The 26,302-nt window shown below is 47.1% G+C and overlaps 3 protein-coding genes and 2 pseudogenes across 3 annotated transcripts; 2 read left to right on the top strand and 3 right to left on the bottom strand.

Annotated features, from left to right (window-relative positions):
- Positions 1-6,493: 6,493 nt before the first annotated feature.
- On the bottom strand, positions 6,494-8,042 carry LOC136520999 (arogenate dehydrogenase 2, chloroplastic-like). Its single transcript, XM_066514714.1, has one exon. It carries the CDS (start codon positions 7,912-7,914, stop codon positions 6,826-6,828), a length of 1,089 nt encoding a protein of 362 aa, XP_066370811.1. The 5' UTR covers positions 7,915-8,042; the 3' UTR covers positions 6,494-6,825.
- A 7,676-nt stretch (positions 8,043-15,718) lies between these two features.
- LOC136521806 (uncharacterized zinc finger CCHC domain-containing protein At4g19190-like) lies at positions 15,719-20,330 on the bottom strand (annotated as a pseudogene).
- A 442-nt stretch (positions 20,331-20,772) lies between these two features.
- LOC136524647 (pentatricopeptide repeat-containing protein At2g36730-like) lies at positions 20,773-21,804 on the top strand. Its single transcript, XM_066517930.1, has one exon. It carries the CDS (start codon positions 20,773-20,775, stop codon positions 21,802-21,804), a length of 1,032 nt encoding a protein of 343 aa, XP_066374027.1.
- On the top strand, positions 21,805-23,688 carry LOC136521807 (arogenate dehydrogenase 2, chloroplastic-like). Its single transcript, XM_066515574.1, has one exon. The coding sequence runs from the start codon at positions 22,313-22,315 to the stop codon at positions 23,441-23,443; it is 1,131 nt and encodes a 376-aa protein (XP_066371671.1). The 5' UTR covers positions 21,805-22,312; the 3' UTR covers positions 23,444-23,688.
- A 1,619-nt stretch (positions 23,689-25,307) lies between these two features.
- The window catches only part of LOC136524648 (uncharacterized), a 5,858-nt pseudogene continuing 4,863 nt past the window's right edge, over positions 25,308-26,302 (bottom strand).

Raw genomic sequence — 26,302 nt, forward strand, 5'->3', positions numbered from 1 at the left:
TCTTTTTCATTGAGTTTTTCTTCTGAGTGCTGCTGATTATGGTACTAGAGGGTCTGACCAGGATATATATGCCTGGGTCGTGGGTGCAAACCTGTCATTTTAGCATGTTTGCCAGTTCAACATATAATATATATAGCAGGATTATCCCAAATTTAATTATGTAGAGCTTGTTTCTTCAAGTTCCAGAGACTAACATCTCCAAAATTTATGGTCACTAATTCATTTCTATAAATACAGAAATAGGTTTGCAAGTACTTTTAGAGTATATAATAAAGTTCAGTTTTGACGTTTTGCATGTAGCTAGATTTTTAAAGCACACTGTTCATACGCCATCATTACATATTTGCATTGCTTGAGCTAGCTAATTTCTCCTATCTTTTAATTAACAAACCCACCCTTTTTTATCTTCAATGCATTGAGGAATAGCTGCAAGTTCAACACATCAAATCCATCGTGGCTTGTCCAAATGGGATTTATTGAATAATGAAAAAAATGCATGAAACTGATCTCTTCGTATAGCTGCATGCGCATTTTTGTCAGAATGCATGAGATTGACCTGAGATAGAACACTGTTCGGGCCAGTCACTGGGTTTTGTGTTCTGTAACCCCTCATTTAACAAGGTGCAGTTTGACTTGGGGGTCATCTGAATTGATCTTTGATTAGTGATTAGTTAAGTAGAAAATCATGACAGTAGGAATTTACTACATATGAGCATCAGTAGTGGTTACATACCTCCATTGATCAGGTTTGTATCCATGTACAAATCAGGACTGAAACTCAGGCCTTGTTTAGTTGGTGCCCAACTTCCAAAAAGTTGCTACAGTACCTGTCACATCGAATGTTTGCGGCCCGTGCATGGAGCATTAAATGTAGACGAAAAGAAAAACTAATTGCACAGTTTGGTGGGAAATTACGAGACGAACGTTTTGAGCCTAATTAGTCCATGTTTGAACACTATTTGTCAAATAAAAACGAACGTGCTACAGTAGCCCCAAAATCCAAATTCACCTAACTAAACAAGGCCTCATACAACAAGGCCGGAATTAACTAATTCCAATTATAGTCGAAATTATTCGATGACTGAACCAGAAACACAATTTGCAAAGAAAAGAAAAGACATTGGAATGGAGGAGATGAAATGGTAACTGGATTGCTTGCATATCGGTATGGATAATCAGGTGGGTACCAGTAGTATCTGAAAAGGAAAAATTGCAGAACATCTTCAGGAGAGGCACGGAGGTGATGGAATCTCTCATCTCTGGCTCCCTCGCGCTCGCTCGGGCCGAGCCTGGGAGAAACGAAAAAAAAATTCTTTCCCCCGAAGCCAGGCCGAGGGCTGCTTTGCAGACGTGCGGGGCCAGCTCCCAACCCTGTCCAGCCAATCAAACAGCTTACGTTGCACTGCCAGGGCACGGTGGCCCATTTGGTACAGGCAAACAAACGCACACTAGTTGCCTATATATATTTTCTAATAATGATAGTATATGTGTTTTGGTTGACAAAACATGAATCAAGATCATAGTTGAATGGAAAAGAGAGAGACAACAGAACAGGAAGATGTGCTCCACATGGCTCCGATCGGTGCCAGACGCTCTGCGGTATCTTCCTTTCCAATATAAAAGATGTGCTCCACATGGCAATAAAAACTCCAGATTTAGCTCTAGGTGCAGTGATTTTGCTCCACGTGGCAATCGGTTTTGGTAAGAGTTGGGATTGCATATTTTGTAGTAAGTACACTCAGTGTTGATTCCTATGAACGACATAATGTTGAACTCCCAAATTGTTTGGCTTTGGCTACGTAGAAATTGGATGAAGGCGTGCACGGCGTCTCAACGGTGGAGATAGCACATGCTGCAATACATTTTTTTCTCCCCAAACGTGATATTCTTTTTCTTGTTTGCTATGGTTTTTTATATAAAAAATAAACTAATCTATGTAAAATTCATATATGAAAAAATCTGTCGAATTTTTAGACGTTGCGAATGTTGTTCTTTGATGTCCTGCTGTCTTGGCTCTCATTGTGTTCAAAGTTAGAGGAGGAAATATGACAAGTTGCATAAGATACAGCAGATGATATTTTATCATGTTTCAAGCATTGTTCATGCATGTTGCATAGTACTTCATTGTTTCAGTCATATGCAACATAGGAGGATAACACGTGCAACATCGGGGAATAGCACGTGCAACATCATAAAATTCGATATATTCTACCCTTCAAAATCTGTTGACAAATAAATAGATATTCCATTGTAATAAATACCCAAAATAATTTAGGTGCATCTACTCGTCTACCGGTTGGAAATCCAGAGGCTAAAATTTAGGAGTGTCACATCGGAATGTCACATGTGAGTGTTTGGATAGTAATAATACAATAAATTACATAAATCCTCAGTAATCCAGGAGACGGATTTATTAAGCTTAATGAATCTGTCATTAGCACATGTTTACTGTAGCACCACATTGTCAAATCATGGACTAATTAGGCTTCAAAAATTCATCTCGCAAATTAGTGGCAATATGTGCAATTATTTATTTTTTTTAATCTATATTTAATAATCCAAGTATATGTCTAAACATTCTATATGATATGGACTAAACTTTAGGGTGAGAAACTAAACAAGTCATGAATCAGGCTCCCCCTTCACGTTACGTCAGAGAATGACAAATAAACTCGTGTCGAGTTGAAACCGCAAACCGCCTCCAAACCCAACCTGGCCCTTGAGAAAACTGAAACACCACCGTTGCCCGTTACCTACTACTGCTTACTACTACTAGCCCCACATTGTTCAAAGTTGAAACGTGCACGGCGCACATCATGATATACCACTACTCGCAGTAAAAAGAAATATATCACGACGCCTTTCAGTGAGGGAGTGAGGAGGGAGGGACGAGAGGACGACGAAGTTGGGTGGTGAGTATGCAGAGTAGTGGTCAGTCCTGTACGACTCCTGTTGTGCCCATCCTGCACAACGTGCCCCTGCTGCAGTGCGGCACCGGTACCGTGAACGAAGCATGCATGAGGATCCGATCCGGAGCCAATGCCGCGCGGAGTAGTTTTGGACGGACGCACGAAAGGGACCGGCACCGGCGCCGCCCAGGACCGGGACCGCCTGAGCCTGAACCCTGATCAGTAGCACGTTCGTTGGGTCGTATTTAGCTTATAAGCCATGGCTTATCAGCCAACGAATAGTATTTTTCTCTCACACTAAACCAGCCAACAGTACTTTCAGCTATAGCTTATAAACTAAACCAGCTCAAACGAACAGGGCCTAGATTTTTCAAAGGCCTTTACTTTTTGCTCCCATTCTTCAAAAAAATATTTTTTGCTTCCGGAACCAAACCAAACACGCCCTACATGGATCTGCTTCAGCTAGAGTGGCAGGAAAACGTGGCTCGTGTGGTGCACTGTCTGTTCTTCCCTCACCAATTTGATTGTGTTACAACGTGGCATGTTCCGCCATTTAATTTCTGGGCCATTTTTGAGCACATGAATCTCGTAGGGGAACCTCGTACGAGTTTGGTAGGGGATTAGAACAGCTCTGCAGGGGCCAGGGCCCAGGGGGGTTTCTGCTGTAAAAACGGGGTCTGCTGCTACTCCAACCGGGGAAAAAACAAAGGCTTGTTCAGTCAGTCCTCTGCTGCAGCCGTGCTTGCACGTCTTCGCCGTCGCCGATACTGTATGTTTTTTGTTGGCAGCAGATCCAATGCCAACAGCCGCCGGGGTAACCAAAGATTCCACTGCAATCCATCGAACAGCGGCTTCGTCTCTGGTCTCTTTCCAGTTTCCATTCAGGGAAGGGAAGAAGATCTGAAGATGTAACCAGAAATGCCTTTTACAGCAGCTTCAACCATTTTCTTATTATCGTATGCTAGCTAGTCCTATCTGCGGGGCAACTTTTAATTAACGACCGCGCCATTCAGACGCAGATGAGAGCACTCCACTGACGAGCGAAGCATGAGAATCCGATGCCGATGCGTGCATTCCTGTCGCCACCGGCAACCGCGCGTAGCGTAGATAAATGGTACTAGTACTAGTAGTTTTGGACGGGCCACAAGATGTTCGGTTGGCTGGTTCATATCTGATTCATAAAAAAGTACGGTTGTCTGATTTATGTGAGAAAAAAATACTATTTAAACTAAAAATTTACGATCGTTTACGATAAGCCATAGCCAAACAAACAGGCTGCGGACCGGCCGCCCGGGAGCGGAGCCCTGCCTGATCCGATCTGCTGGCTGGTGCTTCTGTGTGGTAGCCTCCTGGTAGGGGTGTTGTAGAGTAAAACTGTCTCAGCACGTGTCTAACCGTGCTGCAAAATGTGCTCGTAGATACGCTAGGCATCTGTCGTGCTCCACTTCTTGTGAGCCTTACGCTGGATTAGGGCTTTCCAACGCACCACGGTGGCGACTACATTTGATTGCAGCGTCCTCTCTCTCCAAACGTGAAATATTCTATTTGGGTCACCCCCCGTAAGACACGACGTATAATACTCCCAGCTGCCACGTAAGCACTCAAGGTCTAGATTGCCATTAGCGGTGGTTCCGCAGAGTGGCAGAGCTGCCAACAGGAGCAACTATAGCTTGGTACGATGAAATGCAGAAGCTCTAGCTGTGGCTTATGTCGTGGAATACTCCCTCCCTCCCTTAAAAAAAATACAATTCTAGAATAGGGTCATGGTTTAGTATTTCAAATTTGACCAATTATAGTTAAAAAAATATAAATATTTATAATATCAAATAAACATGTAAAGTGTTTTTTTAGGAAACGTGTAAAGTGTTTGTTTGATTGACTTCAATTTGATTAAGCCAAAAGGACCTGTAATTTGGAATGGAGACGAGGTTCACTGAATACCTGATGCACTATTCGTTCTTCCGTCGCCATTTTGTTGATTGTGGTAGAAAGTCGGGTGTCCTGTCATTCCTGTCGCCATTTTGTTTAGTTGCCCAAATTTGAAAATTTGGGCTACTGTAACACTTTTGTTTTTATTTGGCAAATAGTGTTCAATCGTGGACTAATTAGACTCAAAACGTTCGTCTCGCAATTTCCAACCAAATTGTTCAATTAGTTTTTTTCGTCTACATTTAATGTTCCATGCATGTATCGCAAGATTCGATGTGATGAATACTGTAGCACTTTTTTGGATTTTGGGGTGGAAACTAAACACGCTCGAAATCACATACGAGGAGTTTGGTAGGGATTAGATTACAACAGGAATTTCTACTGTACAAATGTGGTATGCTACGCTGCCTTCAAATAGAAAAACAACGCACTTTTCAAAAAAAAAAGGAGAAAAGAAAAACAAAGACTTGTTCAATCCTCTGCAGCCGTGCTTGCACGTCTTTTCCGATTATGTTTTGTTGGCGACAGCAGCAGATCCAAAGCCAACAGACAGCCGCCAGGGTAACCATAGATTCCATTCCAATCCATCGGAGCTTCGTCTCTGGCTCTCTGCTCTCTTTCCATACAAGGAAGCAAAATGTCATTACAAATGCCTTTTACAGCACCTTGAACCAACCATTTGCTGTGGGTAACTTTTAAACAACTGCGCCATTCAGATGCAGATGCAGAGCACTCCACTGACACTGATCTGACCCAAACCAATACCGGAAGCTGTTTTCCATGGTGGTGCAGCCAAAGCACACGGTTTTGTAGTTGTACTTTTGAGATTCCTTTGTATTGCGCCTGACCGATTGTTGCTGACACCGCTGTCAAGACTCAAGAAAGCAGCTTACCAACCGTAATCAGCAGCATTCAGGGGGTTTGCCCTCCGGAGGTCGCTGTCGCAACCAACGCACTGCGAAAATTGGGACGACAGGGGCTCACTGAGTCCGAAGTCCGAACGACATCTGGTTTTTGACTGGAAATTGCTCCTGATCCAAGATCCTTAGTGAAAACACACACAAAGCTAGTGTATTTGAGCCCTTGTTTAGTTGAGGAGAAAGTTGGAATTTGGCTACTGTAGCACTTTCGTTTTTATTTAGCAATTAATGTTCAATCATGGACTAATTAGGCTCAAAACATTCGTCTTGTAATTTCCCACCAAACTGTATAATTAGTTTTTTTCATCTATATTTAATGCTCCATGCATGTATCGCAAGATTCGATGTGGTAGATACTGTAGCACTTTTTTGGAACTTTTTTTTGCAACTAAACACGGGCTGAGATTGCTTCTGATTCTCTCATCCTGGTATTAGAAACTCGCAATGTCAAAGATTGCTTCTTTATTCATTTTCTTCGTCACCACTATCACAAATTCCAATGCCAAGCTGCCACATTTCCAAAGATAATATTTTTTTTTCTCTCCCTCACATGGAAATGGAATGCAGTAGAACTGACAAGGAAGAAAGATAATATATTTTTTTTCTCTCCCTCACTTGGAAATGGAATGCAGTAGAACTGACAAGGAAGAAAGAGTTTGGGGGTTCTTCTTCCTCCTCCAAAAAACGAGAGAGAGAATCACAAAGAGTGAAATCTGAATTGGGAGAGAATACAGATACAGAAACTCAGCAATGCCAAAGATTGCTTCTTTATTCATTTTCTTCGTCACCATATCACAAATTCCAATGTCAAGCTACCACATTTCCAAAGATAAGATTTTCTTTTTCTCCCTCACTTGGAAATGGAATACAGCAGAACTGACAAGGAAGAAAGAGTACGGGAACCCCTCTCAAAAAGTCAAATCTGAATTGAGGGAGAAGAATACAGATACAGACTGGTACAATGTCGATCATGACATGAGCAGCAAGCACGGTGGTCGGAGGAGGAGGATTGGATTATTACTAATAACAAATGAGGTTGAACGAGACGAATCCCCCGGCGGCCGTGGCTACTTGCGGACGTTGGAGGAGGAGACGTTGGGGGCGTGCGGGGATCCCTCGAAGAGCTGCTTCCGGAGCACGTCGTGGAGGCCGTCGAAGAGCTTCTTCTTGACGGAGTCCATGGCCCACTCGAGGCGGTTGAGCAGCTCGGTGGAGTTCTTGTTGTACATGAAGAGCCCGTTGTAGAGGTCGAAGCTGTCGCTGCAGGTGTTGTCCACGAGGCGGAGCAGCGTCTCGTACCCCTTGGTGTCGATGGGCGTGGAGCGGAGCTCCAGCATGGCGAGCATCCTACCGACGGTGTGGGTCAGGAACTGGGTCTCGGCGGCGTGCGCGTCGTGCTCGGCGCACGACATCTCCACCATCCGGCACCCTTCCCGCTCGAAGATGTTGAGGAACGCCTCGGCGCGGGCGCGGCGGGCCGGGCAGTCCCCGACCCGGACCTTGTCGAACACGAAGGGGAGGCCGTCCCAGCCGTCGCGCGCCGACTCCGGGCCGAACATGGGGTGGGTGCAGATAACGTCGAAGTCGGGGGGTAACGAGCTGAGCAGCAGATTCTTGGGGAACTCCTTGACGGAGAGCACGTCGACGAAGAGCGTGTTGCGGCGGAGGCGGTGGACGGGCAGCGAGCGGAGCACGGCCTCGGCGGAGAGGATGGAGGTTGCGAGGAGCACCACGTCCGGGTGGCACTCGCACAGATCGTGCGTGTCGGTGAAGAAGGAGGCCCCCAGTGTGGACGCCAGCGCGGAGTGGTCCGTCCGGGAGTGCGCCAGCAGCGTGTGCCCCTGCCGCGCGAAGGTGCGCGCCAGGAACTGCCCGAAGTTGCCGAACCCGACGATAGCGATCTTCAAGCGCTGATGCTCCTCCAGCAGCCCCGCCGCGCGGGACTCGAAGTCAAAGGGCTGGGCGGCGTCCAGCGCGCGGATGCGCTGGGCCCGCGCGCGGAGCGGCGCCGGGGACGCCGCCCCTGGGGCGTGCCCGCGCCACCGCCGCGGGGAGGCGAGGTGGGTGGCGCCCCCCGCGGCCGGGGCCGGCGGGTGGTGGCGGTGGGGACGGGTTGGTTGGTAGAGACGGAGGGTGGAGGTGGAAGACGACAGCATCTTTGCTTGGGGGAGTTGGGGTTGGGCTCTCGGCTGCCGCTGCCGCTGCCGCCGCTGCTGCTCTCCTCACCTCCTCTGGCGTTTCCTTCGGCCTTTGGGTGCGGTTGCTGGAGAATCAAACGACCCAAGTAGTAGGTGACAGACGCCAGGATCATTTGGGGTTGATTCCAGTGTACTATTTGCATTTATAGAGTTTTAATAGCAGTAAAATAGGAGAATGAACAATGGGTAAATATTGCACAATGGTAATTTGGGGGAAAAAAAGGGGGCAATCAAGGACCACTCCCCACTGTTGTAAAATGTACAGCACAAAATGCTTTTAGGCTGCGTTTGGAAGTAGGTACTGAGACTCCGAATTCGGAATTGGAATTGCAAATTCCGAATGCCGCTGTTTGGATGTCATGGAATTTGGAATTGGAAATGAAACTCAATACCAATCGGTATTGGTCCCGCTCTCACCTCTTCACCCTTGATACCGAGCCGAGCCTCTCCGTATTCGCTGGAATCGCGTTGCCCCCGTCCCCCGCGTCTCTCTCTCTCACCCCCTTCGTCTTCGACACGAGAAGTTGCGCCACCGCTCCCTGCCTCCCTCGCGTCGTCGTCGCTCCCTGCCTCCCTCACCGGCGGGCTGCGGCGCCCTCCCTACCTCCATCGCGGGTGGCGTCACCGTCGCTCCCTGCCTCCCTCGCTGGCGGGCCACGCCGCCCCTCCCTGCCTCCCTCGCCGGCGGCTCGCGCCGTCGCTCCCTGCCTCCCTCGCCGGCGGGCCACGCCGCCCCTCCCTGCCTCCATCGCCAGTGGTGTCGTCGTCTCTCCCTGCCTCCCTCGCCGACGGGCCGCCCCGCCCCTCCCTGCCTCCATCGTCGGTGGGCCTTGCCGCTGCTCCCTGCCTTCCTCCGCTGGCGGGTTGTGCTCCACGGGCGGCAAAGGGAATGAGATGTTGTCTGTCAATTCCAATTTGATGATATGGATATCCAAACATGAATTGGTATTTGCCACTCAGTTGAATTATATCTAGCAATTTCATCTGCATCCAAACAATACCTTTGGTATTTTATCCATTTCCAAAACTAGTCTGATTTGGTATTCAAACCAATTCAATTCCAAGCCCTCCAATATTTATATCCAAACGAATCCTTAGGGCTCGAGCCAGCAGCCAATATTCCAACCAGGCGTATTCAAACCAAGCACCTTAGTTTTGTTTTAAATCAAATCTTTTAATTTTTTATCATTTTCAGAGAAAAGTATAATAAAATCTATGATATCAAATAAATAAAATGATAAGAGGTATTTTAGTGTGAATTTAATGGAACAAGTTTGATGATGTACTCGATGCATTTTATGGAAACTCGTTCAATTAGAAAAAATTTGTCTCATACTACCTCCGTCCTGAAAAGAATGTAACCATGAGTTACGAGCCATGAAAAGTGAGTCACGTTTGACCAAGTTTCTAGTAAATAATATTCACATTTATGCCTTTAAATTAATTTATTATAAAAATATATTTCATAAATAATTTAATGATATTTATTTGGTATTATAAACATGGATACTTTTTTTATTTAGAGTTGATCAAACTTATAAGGTTCTAAAATGTGATACTGTACTAGAATTGTATTCTTTTTGGGGACAGAGATAGTATACTAGAACAAAACTACCAATACATCTAGCATTTTTGGTATAAATGGAGTAAATGGCTAACTGTTTAGGTAAAATATTCATAGTTTGGAACAAAGCCATAAAGTACGGTAAAAGCAACATATATTATGTAAGCAATGCTTAAGAAAAATCCCTATACTCCCTCCGTTCATTTTCAGCTGCCAGTTTGTAGTATAATAGTCAGAGGCATAATGATCACTTTTTAACTTCTCTTCCATGCACTCTGAAAATGTTATTTTAATAATCGTAGTGTCAAAGGAGCAAATTATCATAATTGAAGAATGTCTTCTAACAAAAACAACGTTGAGTATTGTCCATCAATATCAATATTGAAAAGTGTCCTACTACAAATTTAGCCAGACTTTTAAGGGGTGTATTTCAGTATCATCATTTTTCTAACCATTCTCATAGTAGTTGTAGAGGTAAATCAACCAGGTGGAGATGTGTCGGTGTTTCAAGTTACCACCGATGAGTAAATTTCTAATATTGCGCGTCTGGCTCGGATGGTGTGCTTAGAGGACATGAGGTTTATACTGGTTCGGACAGAAAATCCCTACGTCCAGTTCGTTGATGTTGCTCATGTTACTAGCACTGCAAGTTTGTAGTCGGGGGTACAAACGGGCGAGAGAAGGAAAGGATCCCAAGTCTCTGATGGAAAGAGTGAACGGGTGCTGAGAGCTCGATCGCTGCTCAGCCGTGTGTTCATGTCGTGTTCTTGTGTGTTTATCTCGTGTTCTGATCGGTTCAGGGTGATTCGATCGGTCCTCGATGGGTCGATCCCCTCTAGGGGACGCCCTGCTTTCTCTTTTATAGGCCAAGGGAAAGCACGGGTTACAGCGGAGGAAAAGAGAAGAATGAGAGGGAGAAGAAGTCCTTCAGGATCGCCGGGTCCTTCTTCTCCTTTATGCGGGTTCCGCCGACCCTGTAGATGTCAACATGGGTAGCTCCACGTCACGGCCCTGTCCGTCACTGGCGCCACGCGCAGGCGTCGTCTACCGGTCATGGCGTTCCATTCCGTCCCCGCGGACGTCGTGATGAACTAACGTGCCTGTCAGTGTTCGTATGATGGTTAGGTAGAACAACACCGGCACGTTCGACGCTGTTTTTGATGTGAACCCTCAGGTATGGGCCATCACGGCCACGGGTTACATCGGGGCGTGCCGGTCTCTTCCTTAGTGTCAAAGTTTTGACCTAGGGCCATACGTCTGGATCTAGAGTGATTGGTGCTGGTATGGGACCCCGTCGGGCGAGGCAGAGCCAGCGGCCTCGGGGTCAGGGGAAGCGGAGCCCTCCCCCAAAGGTCGGGCAAAGCGAAGTGTGGCAGAACCACCTAATATAATGCCTCCCAGGAGTACTTGTCTTTCATTAGACACTAAGTACCCAAAGGAGAACACTAAATTACTCGGTTCCATCGGGCACACCTCAAGAGAGAACCCAAAAATCCACATTTTTCCACCAGGATCACAAATGAGAGAATAAAGCTTACATCATTTTTAACCATTTCTTACATCACTTTTAATACAACATCAGAGTATAATATTTATTATTAAAACAACGAAATGTAATCATATTATCAGAGTTATGAATAATTTAATTTAACAGCGGAATATAAACATGTGATCAGAATTACAGCGAAAATAAACATCTACTTATGATATGGTGAAGTATTGATGAATATAAACTATAACACAGATTATAAAACTTCTATTTATAAAAATGTTTAGCGAGAGTTATAAATAAAAACTATGATCGCAACGTAAAGAAAATCCTCTCTGAGCCCACCAGGAGGAATCTACATACAAGAGTCAGCTCTAGCATCCACCTGTCACCTGCAACAGTGGGAAATAAAAACCTGAGTACTCAATTGTACTCAGCAAGACTTACCCGACAAGAAGAAAGAAAAGACTCTAAGGATATGCAAGGCTATCTGACTTGTGGGTTTATTGCATCTGCAGGAAGAATTACTAAAAGTGTGTCCTTATATTCGATTCTTATTAGCAGTGCATTAGTTCATTAACTAACCATTCTATGTAAGCACCTGTGCTACTTTCAAGCAGGTGGTAAGCAATCAGATTTCTATTTCTTCACATTTCCTCTTTTAGTTCTTACTATGGTGTTAGGCCGTAGACAAGCCATACCGGAACGCCGGCGATTCGTGAATCAATGTCCCAGCTGGGTACCCCGAAAACACATACCCCGTTTATACCCTGGGCACAAGCAGGACCAACCCACTACCCTCCTGTCACGTGGTCCAGGTCCCCGTACAAACTGGGACTCCAAGCCCCCGCCCCTGAGTCTTGGACTAGTGCGGTGCAAGGACATTCCAACCCAAAAACCACCATGATAGTCGGTCCAGAAAGAGCCGGAACCCATGATAAGAAAGTAACAAGTCTTCTAAGCGTCCATACCTAAGTATATGCTTGGGATAATAAGTCTGTGACTTGCCTAGAGTCCTTAACCGACACGGACAGGGAACACAGTGTAATCAAGCTATGCTCCGTGGCCACAGGACACAACCTCTCACACCCACCAATACCCAAACCATTTTCCTGCCCGGTCACCATTTTCCTTTCCACCATTTATATATTCTAAGTGATAATAATACAGTAATATATTTTCTACCGGAGTCTTAGCATAGCATTCTACACGATCCTGTCATACTAGTAAGACTCATAGGATAAATATATATATATGCAGGTGGGTTTCAATCAACTCCTTAAAACTTAATGCACAAATATAATTTAAACTGTAGAAAAGTAGGGGTTATGCACCGGGGCTTGCCTGGGTAAGATATATACTAAAAGTTAGTATCTGCATCTTCAGATCATGCACCATCAACTGAATAGAAAACCCATTGCATCATCTCCTGGAGAGAATACGATTACACCATCTTCGGATTCCCAATCATCCTTCAATTGATCCGTTGACCCATCATCGTACCTATATGATATGCATTGATGTAAATGCATAGATGTAAATAATCAACGACAACCAAAATGCTTAGAAATCCGATCACGCCTCACAATCTAACGAGATAGCTCTAACGACGACCGTACTTAGGCTACATATCCATATTATCGGATAAGGCGTTATTTCCCAACAAATATTTTAGTTATAAAGTTCCAAGGTGTTTTTTTTATTCCATTCTATCGATTTAATCATTATTCGAAATAGGGCATCATTATCTATCTAGCAAACTAATTATTCTGGAGCTACAAAAATTACAGTGAGCACCCAGATCCAACACTATTACCAATTTATTACAACAATTCCTATAAGTTCATATTTTTACAATATTAAGTATCTCAAATTAATTATATAGCTTCCAAAAATATTATTAAACTATATAAACAAAGTATACTAGTAGATAGACCATGATTTTAGGAGACTAACAAAATTGGTTTAACAATTTTTGGAAAACTACACAAATTTATATTAATTTTACAAATTTATTCCCGAAACTAAATTAGCTAATTGTTTTAGAAAACTGAAAGAACCAGCGGCCACCAAATCGGCCCAGTGGAGACCGGCGGCCCACATGGACGCGCGGCCTAGGCGGGGCGGGACGCACGCGCGTTGGCGTGAGCGACCCAGGTGCGGCGGTACCAGGCTAGCCCAGCGGGTGTGCGGCAGCGGCCCCGGCGCGGGCGGTGGCAACCGGCCGGCCCAGCACGACACGGCCCACAGGCGCGTGCGTGGCCCAGGCGGCAGCGGACCAAGGCCCGCGTGAGCAGGCTGGCCCACTGTGGGAAGATCCTAGCGACGGTGGCACCACTTTGCGAAGACACCCCTGAGTTTTCTCAAAACTAACCCGCATGACATAAGCACTATTTACTTGAGTCATGTATCTTACACCTAGAACCCTGAACAAAATTTATGCTTCGATTCGTACCCTTCTCTTCATCTTCTACATACAGAGGAGCAGAGGAGCACCGGACGGGCATGGCCGGCCAAATCCCGGCCACCAGCGCACCCGCCGATGGGGGAAGACAGCGCGGGGCAGCAGCGGACCGCGGTGCGGGCAGGCGCTGCGGCACGGGCGCCAAGGAGCAGCGGGTCCAGCGCGGGACCAGGGGCGCGGGCGCGCTCGTGGGGAAGGAAGAAGGAGGGGCTCCGCTGCGCGCGGAGGAGAGGAGGCGAGGCAGAGCCGCGCGCGCACAAGCGAAGGAAAAGGGGAAACGACGGACTGCGTGGTCGTAGCGGCGGTGCTCCAGGGCTCGGGCGCGCTCGCAAGGAGGAAAAAGGATGGGCGTCGGTGCAGAGCAGGAGCAGCCACAGCGACACGGAGGTGACCCGACCTGGCCTTGTCTTGGCGTGACGTGACTGAGCGACAGAGGAACACGTGCTGGCGTAGGCATGCCGGTTGCTCGGCTCGAAAGAGCAAATCAGAGACAAAAACAGACAGGGACAAGCAAAGCAGGCAACAAAGGCAGCGACCGAGAGAGAGAGAGAGAGCAGAGCAGAGACGAGGATAGCAGCTCGGTCACGGCGTGCACAAGAAGCAGCGCGGGAAGAGGGAGCAGCGGGGCGTGGGCACGATAGAGCCACCATTTGCTCCCATTAAAATGCGGACACGACGCAAGCGTGGAAGAGAAGACAGGGGCGCAGACAAACAGACACGTAGAGCCACGACGAGAGACGTGACGGTGAATAATTGCCATGCAACAAGTACATTGTACACCGTGCCAGGAAAAGTAAATGAAGCCTGCAGAGCTGCTGCGCTACTGCTCGTCTGCTACATGCTATCACACCCATCACTAAAAAATTCACGCGTTAGCTCATACTCCATACTAAGCCATGGAACAACATCTATACGCCAAATCCACAGTTGCAGTTTCATCTACTAAACTTGTGCTTTAATTTTTATTTAAATACCAATTACAAGTTATATTTTAGTTTTGTTTATAAAAATTGCTTCTCATGCTTAATCTAATAGAACAAACCGTTCACCATCTATTTACTATCAGACATTTTTACGCACTAGTCCATACGTCACACTAACTCGTAGAAATAAAACATCTAGGAACTAATTAACCCGTTGTTCATTATACTTCGCCAAAAGCGACACTTTTAAATATAAGTTGAATTTTAAAATCCAAGAAAATCGTTTCAGAAATTTTCTTAAGCCTAGATCTCGGTGTTAAATGAGCTCGTAACACTAGAGGTGTTACACGGAGCGCACGACCTCGGGGACGGGTGAGGCGGAGCCCGCCCCCGGAGGTCGAGCGAGGCGGAGCCCGTGGCCTCGGGGTCGGGCAAGGTGGAGCCCGCCCCTAGAGGTCAGGCGAGGCGGAGCCGGTTGGAGCTATAGTCACGCTCTTGACTGCTCAGATGAATCAATGTTGATAGTCATTAGCTCCTCCTCTTCAGGTACCCTAGTATTGATCCCCGAAAAGATGAATTCATCACAATTAATGATTGATAGTCCTATATGGACAGAAAAGCTTTTTTTTCAAACCATTCTTGTAGTAGGGCCTTGTTTAGATTGCAAAATTGTGCAATCTGGACACTGTAGCATGTTTCGTTTGTATTTAACAAACTTTGTCTGATCATGGACTAACTAGGCTCAAAAGATTCGTCTCGTGATTTACAACCAAACTGTGTACTTAGTTATTTTTTTTACCTACATTTAATGCTCCATGCATACGTCCAAAAGTTGATGTGATGGAGAGAGAGTGAAAAAACTTTGAATTTTGAGGCAATCTAAACAAGGCCTAGCTGCAGGAGGTAAATCAACCGAGATGAATTCATCACAATTAATGCTTTATAGTCTGATATGGACAGAAAACTGGCATTCATGTCTACCACAATGGGTTGCCCATATCAATTTTTGTCAATTTATTAACTCTAAATGCTACACGTTCTCCAGTCTCCACGTTACCAAACGTGTTTTTTTTTTTGACGAGGACGTTAAAGCGTTAATCGCGGTGGTACCCATGCTATACTTGCCTCATCACCAGAACTAGGTGCAAGCTCAACATATAACAACAGAGAGAGAAAAGGTGATTTTGCCTAGCATTTGGAGGCCAAAGTGGTTGGTAGTGCCACTGGGAGTAGGTAAACAATTCCAGGTTCTCAAAAGGGTTAAGTCCTGGCATTTGGCAATCGCTCTTGCAGATAAGTGTTACACATTTCACAAGAAGCTTATTAGTGAGTCCACAGTAGATCAGAAGGCTAGCTCAGGCAAAAAACTAAACAGCACGTAACATTCCGGGGCCACTACAACGTTCTACAACAACACAACTGTTTTAAGACCCAAACAACCATCTCCCAGTATGAAGAAACTCAGTTACACCGTACCGTGTACATTACTGTAATAACATCACAAAGCCCTGAGACCAGCCACCAGCCACCAGACTCCAAGTGGATTCTGGTGATCTTCAGAAAGGGGCCAAGTACCCTTAATGCCGTCACATCCAGGGCGATCCCCAGATACATACTGCACTACAACTGATAGGCAGTTTACCTATACCCTGCCAGTTCATTTTCTCCTATGATGATGGCGATGTTTATTGTGCTGATCAGAGTCTGAGTAATCAGAGGCACTAGAATCAGGGTAGTGCCGTTTCTCCCGAGATCTCCATGAATGTCTACTGGTTTCGAAATGGCTGCGTTCAGTATAGTCTTGCTTACCGCTTGATCTCTTTGAATGCCTGTTAGTATGACGTGGGCTTGTATCAGAATGGCGCTGTTTCTCCATCGATCTCCTTGAGCGCCTGATGGCATCAGGAGAACTTGACTCTCTATCATGTCTCTTCTCCCTCGATCTCCTTGAGTGTCGATGGCTCCGATCAGAACTCGAGTCACTATAATATTGTTTCTCCTTGTGCCGTAGAGAATGCCTGCCTCTCTCAGAAGAACTTGATGAATAACTGTAGTGGCGCTTCTCCCTTGAACGCCTTGAATGCCTCTTGCTTTCTGTGTCTCCTTGATCCTTAGAGAAGGAAAATGGTGACTCATCTCTTTTCTCCTTCACATGTTCTCTCTTCAGATGCCGCCTTGTATCTTCACGGACCTCAAATTCTGAGTCAGAAGAAGACTCTAACCGGTATTTCTTCTTATGCCTATGCTTTGACTTACTCTTGCCTTTTCTAGCATCTATCTCAGAATCAGAATATGATGAATCAGAACAGTTTGTTTTCTTTCTCTTGCTTCTTGATGTTTTGTTTCTCTTCTCATTTTCAGAGTCTGACGATAGATGGTAACTGCTTTCATGTCTACCAGAATCCTCATGAATAGCAGACTTAGCCTGCTTATGCTTGCTTTTCTTCTTAGAACGTTTCTTGGATTTGCTAGCAGAAAAATTGGAAATGAGAGCTGGAATGTCACAGTTCAGAAAACCTGAAATACATGGCAGCAAAAATATTAAATCGCAGAAGTTATACATGGATGTTTGTTCATGTTTCAGACTACTAATATACCTCCATATTCATCAAAGATGTCTTCTGCCACAATCTGCTGATTAGGATCATCTGGGTCAAATCCGCCACGAGGAGGGCTCATGCCTGGCTTTTGCTTAAGTTCCCACTTCAAAGGCTGTCAAATTCCTCACATTAAAATTGACGTTTAAACAAGTAATAATGAGCAAATTTATGTTCCTATTGTCTATATTGGTTGGACATGTATCATGTATGGATCAAATATTGCTACCAAGACCATGGATAACTATATATCACAGACTGTTCAAAATATTCAGGTCTCTGCTACATTTCAACGCCCAACATGGTTTCAAGAATAGTGATGGAAGAAACAGACAATACTGACAAGGATGTCATGCTATCATTGGTAAGTGAAGTAATATGTAGTCATGGGGGCCAGCCGGCTAGGGTAAATGTCAAATATACGCATGCTCTAAAACTGGGACACATATATTTCCATATTTTTTATATGGCTTGAAGTTGCAACAGAAATATACTTCAAAGAGGGGGGAAAAAATCTAACCTCGCTTGAATCAGTCTGCGCCATTATAGTTGTAAGTGGATCATCTCTTTTCAACCGACTCTCCTCATTAGGCATGATCACATCCTTCAAGGGACATTCCCGGTCACCACTTTGGTGACCATAGTTTCCACACCTTAGACATCTAACATTACGAACTTCAACTCCAAATGGTTTGATCCTTGCAGGAGCACCTGTGTCTAACCTGAGAATAAGAGGGAAATGTGTAGTGAATGTTAAATAAAAATCTTAACTGTGATCTAGATACATCATAATGCTGCACTATTTGGATAAGTGAAATGAGAAAAACATATAAAGAATGACAGTTACTATAACAGAAAAAAAAAATGGAATAGAGAAATGGTTCAGTCACTCAAATTTCAAAATAACAGACAAGGAGTATTTCATGTTTCATGTTGCATGGTTGCTTAACAGATCATCAGTAACAAGGAGTTCAATGTACCTTGGAGCATTCTTGAGAACCTCAAATTCTTGTTCTGTTGCCAATGGCCGACCAAAAACATCTTTTGGCCTATTTTTCTTATCTGCGCCTGATTGAGTCTTTTCAGGTCCCTTGTCAGGTCTGGAAAAAAATATAACCATGATGAAATGTAGAAGAAGCAGTCTGGAGTTACTAGGACAAAAGAAAATGCGCACCCAGGCCGAAAGCTCCACATAAGTTGGGGTCTGGGGAAAGGAATTGCAATAAAATTTGAAATCTAGAAATTATGGTTGCATGCTATTAGCCTCCAAATCTTTATTAAAACTCAGACAGTTGAAGAAAAGTCGAAAGTTCTAACTCCCCAAAAATGAAAAACAAAAGCACAGCAATATGTGGAAGCAAAATAATAGATATCACTTACATTGAAGAGGCACTTGCAGATGCAGTACCTTGAGCCATGTCACCTGGATCTGACCTTTTCTTCTCATCTTCAATTTCAGCAGCTTTTGCACTCTCTGCATTGTAGCCAGGTGGGCGCACGTACATAAAACTCACAGCTTTCATTACCTCCATCTGAACTTACAAAACAAATTGGATACTGATGACATCAATTCTTCATGAGTGGAAACAGTAGGATGAGCACTGAAACATAAATATAGTTGTTTATTCAGCTTAAATACAGCAAAAGAAGTTTACATTTCTTGAAACGTAAGAATAGCTAGCACGTTCCACATTATTAGTGAGACTGAGGGACTGACGGTTGTCATTTCAAGAACGAAGAAAAAAATTCCCCATTTATTGTTTAACTAACTGAGAAGGGCGGGCCTGGTGCAAGCGGTAGAGTCTCACCGCCTGTGACCGGAAGGTCCCGGGTTCGAGTCGCGGTCTCCTCGCATTGCACAGGCGAGGGTAAGGCTTGCCACTAACACCCTTCCCCAGACCCCGCACAGAGCGGGAGCTCTTCCGGTCACAGGCGGTAAGACTCTACCGCTTGCACCAGGCCCGCCCTTCTCAGTTAGTTAAACAATAAATGGGGAATTTTTTTCTTCGTTCTTGAAATGACAACCGTCAGTCCCTACGCCCTTTATTGTTTAACTAACTGAATTTATTCTTTGGCAACATTTTTAGCCTACCCCAACTTGCTTGGGACTGAAAGGCTATGTTGTTGTTGTTAGTTGGACAGTAAGTGAGCTGGGCAGCTGGCTTTTTTTTCTTCTTTTTTTTTTGTAAAACCTAATAAGATGGACCATTTATCTGCAGGATACAAATTGTAGAATACCATACCCTTGTTGCTGCTATCAACGGGTAAATGACGGACTTTGAATCTGAGGAGAAATTAACAGCATGAGATAGATAAAGTCTCTATAAGGTTGGTTTGCATATGAGTGTCCATTATTGTGTGGAGTGCACTATGACTGTACAACAAATACAAGACAACATCCACTCATCCAGTCATCCACATTATGGTTCTCTATAGTAAAAACATCAATAAGGTGTTTCTGCTAGGTCCTGAACACAGAATTGTGAGCAGTGATTGGAACTATTTCTTCAGTAAGGCTTCATTAAGGCAATTGTTTACTAAATTGTCAGCATCACAGCACAATTATACTAGTACTAGTACAAAAAACGTGAAACCGGACCCATGACATTATTACACTTATATAGGCATATAGCTCTTATGCTAAATTGAATGTGACTGCAATAGACAGCATCGGTACCAGCCAACGATAACACAGGATTCAGATAAGCAGCTCCTTAAGCTAATGGCAACGAGCAATTGATGCAAGGGACGAACAGCAGAGGGTATTATACCTTCTCCTTGTCCTTCTTAGAGAAGAGTGCGGTCTGCCGGAAGAACTCCTGCTCCTGTGCGAACTCTCGCTGCACCTCCTCCTGGCGGCGCGCGTGGTTGGCGTGGACCTGCTCGGCGATCCACTTGCGGCGCTGGTTCGGGTACGAGAGCGGGTGCCACGGCTTCTGGTTGAGGTACGAGTGGCTCCATGCCGTCCCCGACTTCTCCTTCAGCTCCACCTCCCCCGCTGCCATCTTCCGCCCAATCCCCCCGCCGCTCCCCGTCACCTCCTCCTCCATCGCTCTCGCCGGTCTCCGCCTCTCCCGATCGCCGCCGGTCGAATCCCTCCCCTCCCGACTCGCAAAATTACCGAAAGACCCCTACCCCTAGCGGCTGTGAATTGGATCGAATATTATATGGGCCGGGATTCCATATGAGCCAACGCCATTCGGGCCCAGTTCGAAACTGAGCTTACGGCCTAGTCAACGATCGATTGCAATCTCAGCCTACCAACCTCCCCTCCAGAAGCAAGCGAACAAGCGTCCAGCACCTCCATGGCATGGCCACGCTCCCGGCCGCCGTCCATGCCCTCATCGCCGGCGCCTCCACCGGGCGCCACCTCCGGCAGGTCCACGCCCACCTCATCACCTCCGGCCGCCTCGCTTCCCTCGACCCCACCCTCCTGCGCCGCCTCATTTCGCTGCACCCGCACCTCCACCTCGCTGCCGCCCACCGCCTTCTCCTCTCCATCCCATCCCCGCCACTCGACCTCTTCAACCTCATCCTGCCGCCACTCGCCTCCTCGCCCGATCCCGCAGCTGCGGCCGGACTCTACGTCCACCTCCGCCGCGGGGGCCTTAGCCCGGATGCCCACACGCTCCCGCACGTCCTCAAGGCGCTCGCGCGCCTCGCGCCGGGCTGCCTCCCGCTCGTCACCTGCACCCACGCGGAGGCCGTCAAGACCGGCCTTGCGCGCGCCGTGGTGTACGTGCCGAACGCCCTCATGGCTGCATACTCTGCCTGTGGCCATGCAGGTGTTCGACGAAATGGTGCGCCGGACCGTGGTTTCTTGGAACACCGCGCTCACAGCCTGCGCGGACAACGGCCGCCACGACCGGTGCGCCAGGATGTTCGTGGACATGGTAGAGGCTGGGTCCGTGCCTGATCAGACGACGTTCGTGGTCATGCTCACCACTGCGGCTGAGCTGGGGAACTTGGCGCTTGGCAAGTGGGCACACAGGCAGGTCCTTGCCCGGCGGCTTGAGATGACGCTTCAGCTTGGCACGGCTGTGGTGAATATGTATGCCAAGTGCGGCGAGGTGAGTTACGCGTCACGCTTGTTTGAGAGGATGGCAGCACGGAACGTCTGGACATGGAGCACGATGATCATGGGGTATTCACAGAACGGGATGGCACGCGAGGCACTGGAGCTTTTCGACAGGATGAAGGATGCATCTGTTGTGCCCAACTATGTCACATTTCTTGGACTCCTCTGCGGATGCAGCGATGCTGGTCTGGTCAACGAGGGCCGCCGATTCTTCCATGAAATGCAGCATGTCTATGGCATCAAACCAATGATGACACACTACAGTGCCATGGTTGATGTCCTGGGACGCAACGGCCGCCTCCAGGAAGCTTTTGACTTTGTTGTGGACATGCCGGTTGAGGCCGACACAGTCGTGTGGAGGACGTTGCTGAGCGCCTGCCAGCTGCACAGCTCCAAGGACTGCATTGCCATCGTTGATAAGGTGCAGAAGAGGTTGCTGGAGCTGGAGCCCCGCAGAAGCGGTAACCACGTGATGGTCGCGAACATCTACTCGGACATTGGGTTGTGGGACAAGGCGGCCATGACGAGGAGGGTGATGAGGGAAGGGGGGATGAAGAAGATGGCAGGTGAGAGCTGTGTCGAGGTAGGAGGACGGATTCAGCGGTTTGTCTCCGGGGATGAATCCTGTCCTGGATTGGGTAGGGTTTACAGGATCCTTCATGAGTTGATGAACATCAACATGAGAAAATGGGAACCTGTGGACAAAATCTTGCTTGCTGATTCTGACCTGTGAGTACCATGTACGCTGACCAAAACTGTTTATGCTCTTCATGTCAGTCCTGTTTTTCTCCATATTTAGCAGGCAAAAGCTTCGAAATTTTACTCTTGCAGACATGATAGCACATTTGATCATCGACCATTTTCTATACTAAGAGTTAAGAGATTATGAGTTCAAATTTCTTCTTGTTTTAACAACCATCCATTACTCGTTTATTTGCTGGTTTATTTATAGAGTTTACTAAAAGATATTATGAGGGGAAGCAATGTGTGCAAATGGCACGTCCGTGCAAATGTCATCGAGCCAGGACAATGGTGGCTTTCATATAGTGGCCCGAGTTAACAATTCGGCCGGCCCGGCCCATTAAGGATAGTTTCTCCAAAACCTAAGGAGAGGTCACCTTCGTAGCGCCGTTGTCTCGCCGTCTCCTTCTTTGCCCCCACGATCGAGAAAAATAATAAGGTCGCCGCTTCAGCCAGGGCGAAGAAAAAGTGTCAGTATATTCTACCACTCACCCAAGATCATGGCGTCATCTTCCTCCGTCCGCCTTCATCACCTGCCGTTCACCTCTCGCCGGTCGCCTACTCCAACCAACCTCCAGTTCTGTGCGACTAGCTGCCAGTGGCGGCGGCTTCCCGTTCCCGGCGCGGCACCTCCTTCGCTCCGCCTCCGCGCCCTGTTATCCCGCGGAACCGAGGAGGTCGAGAAGGTGGAGGAGCAGCCGGGGCGCATCAAGATCGCCGTGGTCGGGTTCGGCAACTTCGGGCAGTTCCTGGCACGCACGCTGGTGGCGCAGGGGCACACGGTGCTAGCGCACTCCCGGTCCGACCACTCCGCCGCGGCGGCGTCCATGGGCGCGCTCTTCTTCCCGGACCCCCACGATCTCTGCGAGTGCCACCCGGACGTGGTGCTCCTGGCCACCTCCATCCTGTCCACCGAGTCCGTGGTCCGGTCGCTCCCGCTGCACCGCCTCCGTCGCGACACCCTCTTCGCCGACGTCCTCTCCGTGAAGGAGTTCCCCAAGCGGCTCCTCCTGGGTGCGCTCCCGGAGGAGATGGACATCATCTGCACGCACCCGATGTTCGGGCCGGAGTCGGCGCGCGACGGCTGGGCCGGCCTCCCCTTCATGTTCGACAGGGTGCGCGTCCGGGACACCTGCTCGGCGCGCCGCGCCCTTGCCGAGGCGTTCCTGGGCGTGTTCGCACAGGAAGGGTGCCGGATGGTGGAGATGTCGTGCGCCGAGCACGACGCGCACGCCGCCGAGACGCAGTTCCTGACGCACACCGTCGGGAGGATGCTGGCGGCGCTGGAGCTCCGGGCGACGCCAATCGACACCAGAGGGTACGAGACGCTGCTCCGGCTGGTGGAGAACACGTGCAGCGACAGCTTCGACCTCTACAACGGCCTCTTCATGTACAACAACAACTCCACCGAGCTGCTCAACCGCCTCGACTGGGCCATGGACGCCGTCAAGAAGAAGCTCTTCGACGGCCTCCACGACGTGCTCCGGAGGCAGCTGTTCCACGTCGGGGAGAGGGAGGGCGGAGCGGAGCGCACGGAGGTGCTGGCGGTGGTGCCGGGTGGTGGTCCGGACAACGATGACGGGCGCGCGACGGCGACGGCGACGATCAAGTCGGGAGAGGAGAATAATTGATGGCACGGCACGACACAGCGGTGTGGCATAAAGGCACGACGTCGATCTGTCGCAGCGCGCGGCCTGCCTTGCCTTGCATGTTGGTTGGATCTTGCTGTCTTCCTTGTTAATCGTTGATGTGGAGTGTCGATCTTTCGCTGTACTCCGTTTTCATTTCAGTGGGATAATAATAATAAACTGTGGCATGACAACTATATGAGTGCTAGTACAGATGAATTCTGGGTTGCACTGCACCGCGTCATTCATTTCACACGTCAGATGAATTCTGTATGTTTTGTTTCCTTCCCCAGTATGTGGTGGTACCTGCTGGTTTATAAGGGCGCATTTAGTTCCCTTTCTGGGTAGCCTGGCTCGCATCTACAGGCTGTTCGGTTGGCTGGTTCGTATCGTTGCTGGTTCGTGAAGAAGTACTGCTGGCTGGTTTATGTGAGAGAAAAATACTGTTTCGGCTAGAAATTTACGATCGTTTACGATAAGCCACAGTCAAACGAACAGGCTGCTAGTATCCAGGCTGGGCTGGGACAGGCCCAGTGTATGCAGGTGGTCATTGTTTGAGTACCCGGATGAATACAGATAGGATGAGCAGAGCACATGTTTGGTTGTATGTAACAGATAGGATGAGCAGAGCACATGTTTGGTTGTATGTAACAGATAGGATGAGCAGAGCACATGTTTGGTTGTATGTATGAGCTAGTTGCATGTATGAGCTAGGAACTGACAAGCAGAGAAGAACATGCAGATGTTTGGTTGGCTGCATCTACTGGAGTTTGAATACCTCAAGATTGAATTCGGTGAGGTTACCACAGCCACAGTCCAACTTAGCCATTCATACCACATCTCCTCATACAACAGCCTTACGGGCTCAATATTACAACTAATGATTGGATTAACTTGTACAATAAAACTAAGATAATAATGAACTAGACAATGATAATGATATCCTTGGTTGAGAAGATTGTTTTGTCTAGTTTTTTTATATCCTTGCAATCAACAGGGACTTGATCAATAAGGCCTTGAGCACCCTTTTGGTTGTGATAGACAGCCAAAGCTTCTTCTTTAATCTTGTATCCTTTGTAACAGGCTCCCTTGAAGCCATTGACACTTGCATGGCATTCTTTCCAGAGGAGAACACTCCAGTTTGGCACCCACAGTACACAACATGCCAAGTCATAATGTCAATCCTAGGTGATGTAAAATTCAGCAATACAATGTGAGTATATTGAAATAGAAACAATTAACAAGGAAAGAAGAAATAAATAGAGTTGTGCTCAGATCATGCAAGAATCAAAGAGGACCTCATAATAGGCAATGTAGTAGTGCTCAGATCATGCACAAATGAATCAGGTCATCATAAAGGCAATGGAGTTGTGCTCAGATCATGCATGAATGCAAAAGAACTTCATAATAGGCAAAAGAGTTGTGCTCAGATATAGCAAGTATGAATAACAGGATATCACAGCCAAGTGAAGATAGAAATCAACAGAAGGCAATGGATGAATTCTCATGAAATAAATCCATGGCCATAACTGCAACCATGATCAAGTGTTCATGACATCATAGGCAATGTAACTGACTGATCAAATACATCATCACAGAGCTAATGCATGTGCTACTGGCACCTAACCCACAACCACGGTACTTGCCACTCTCAGACCTACAACCTAAACATACCACCCAACCATGAGGTAACTAGCTAAAGAGACCAGCATGTTGTCTCAAACCAAAAGAAATGGAGCATAGTGTTGCAAGCTCCAGTCAACTCTGTCCTGCACAAAAGAGGTCACTGCACAAAAGGTGAAGGAAGCAGCAGATTGGTAGCTTCACTCCATAAAAGACAGATCAGTCAGTAAGCATTTATATACATCTACATGTAGTAATGCTTAGCAAGCCATGTCTTGAGCAGGACACGGTGAGAGTCAGTCATGTTGACAAAAGCATCACCCTGAGCCTTGTTGTCAACCAGATGGGAGAAAGCACAGATCAGAGCCTCCTCAGTGAACCCCAGCATGTACATCACTGCACCATATAGATCAGGGTTCAGCACCTCAACCTTAGTCTCACGGATAGCAGAAGCAGCATCCCTCACCGCCTCAGTCATGCCGTCCATAACCACATGGTCCTCCTTAGTGAGGACAAACATCTTCCTCTTGTTGGAAGGACCAGAACCACTAGTGACGTCCTTTGCATCCTTGTATGCTTCACCAAAGACCTTGGCAGCATCATCCATGGACTTGTCTGCCTTCTCATCATCATGTGGTTCAGTCTTCACTAAGCTATCTGCAAAGTCTGATGGGCTACCTAGAGCCTCATTGGAACCCATAGCATACTTGCCGGTGGCCAAATCATTCCCAAAAATGGTCATCATCTCCTTGTAGTTCTCTATGTGGTTGTTTAAAAACTCAGCATCCTTAGGGTGTGCCTAATTTTAATGTGTATGATCAGTTAGCAATATAACTAAAGGATAAGAAGAAAGAAAGAGCTATTTAACATAATAAGAAGGTAAGAAAGATCAAGGCATCCCGTACACCTTGATGTGTCCCTTGTAATGCTCCTCATCAAGGCTGATCATGCACATCTCCTCAACTCAGAGGGCACCACTGAGTTCCCTCAGCTTGGACACCCTCATCTATCTCTGCCTCCACTTTCTCAAGTGGTTATACACTTGAGTATCAGTCACCTCATTGCCAGTAAACTCCTACATGTACTTGGCAACTTGGTTCCGGTACACCTCCTTGAAGCCCTTGTCTGTTCTAACACCACTTTCAATCAGCTAGCACATACGACGCAGGACAAAGGAAGACATTGCACTAGTCCAGCGCATAGCACCCCTAGGGCGCTGCTCAGCACTAGCCTGCACCT

Source organism: Miscanthus floridulus, chromosome 18 (genome assembly GCF_019320115.1).
Source record: "Miscanthus floridulus cultivar M001 chromosome 18, ASM1932011v1, whole genome shotgun sequence".
NCBI lineage: Eukaryota > Viridiplantae > Streptophyta > Magnoliopsida > Poales > Poaceae > Miscanthus > Miscanthus floridulus.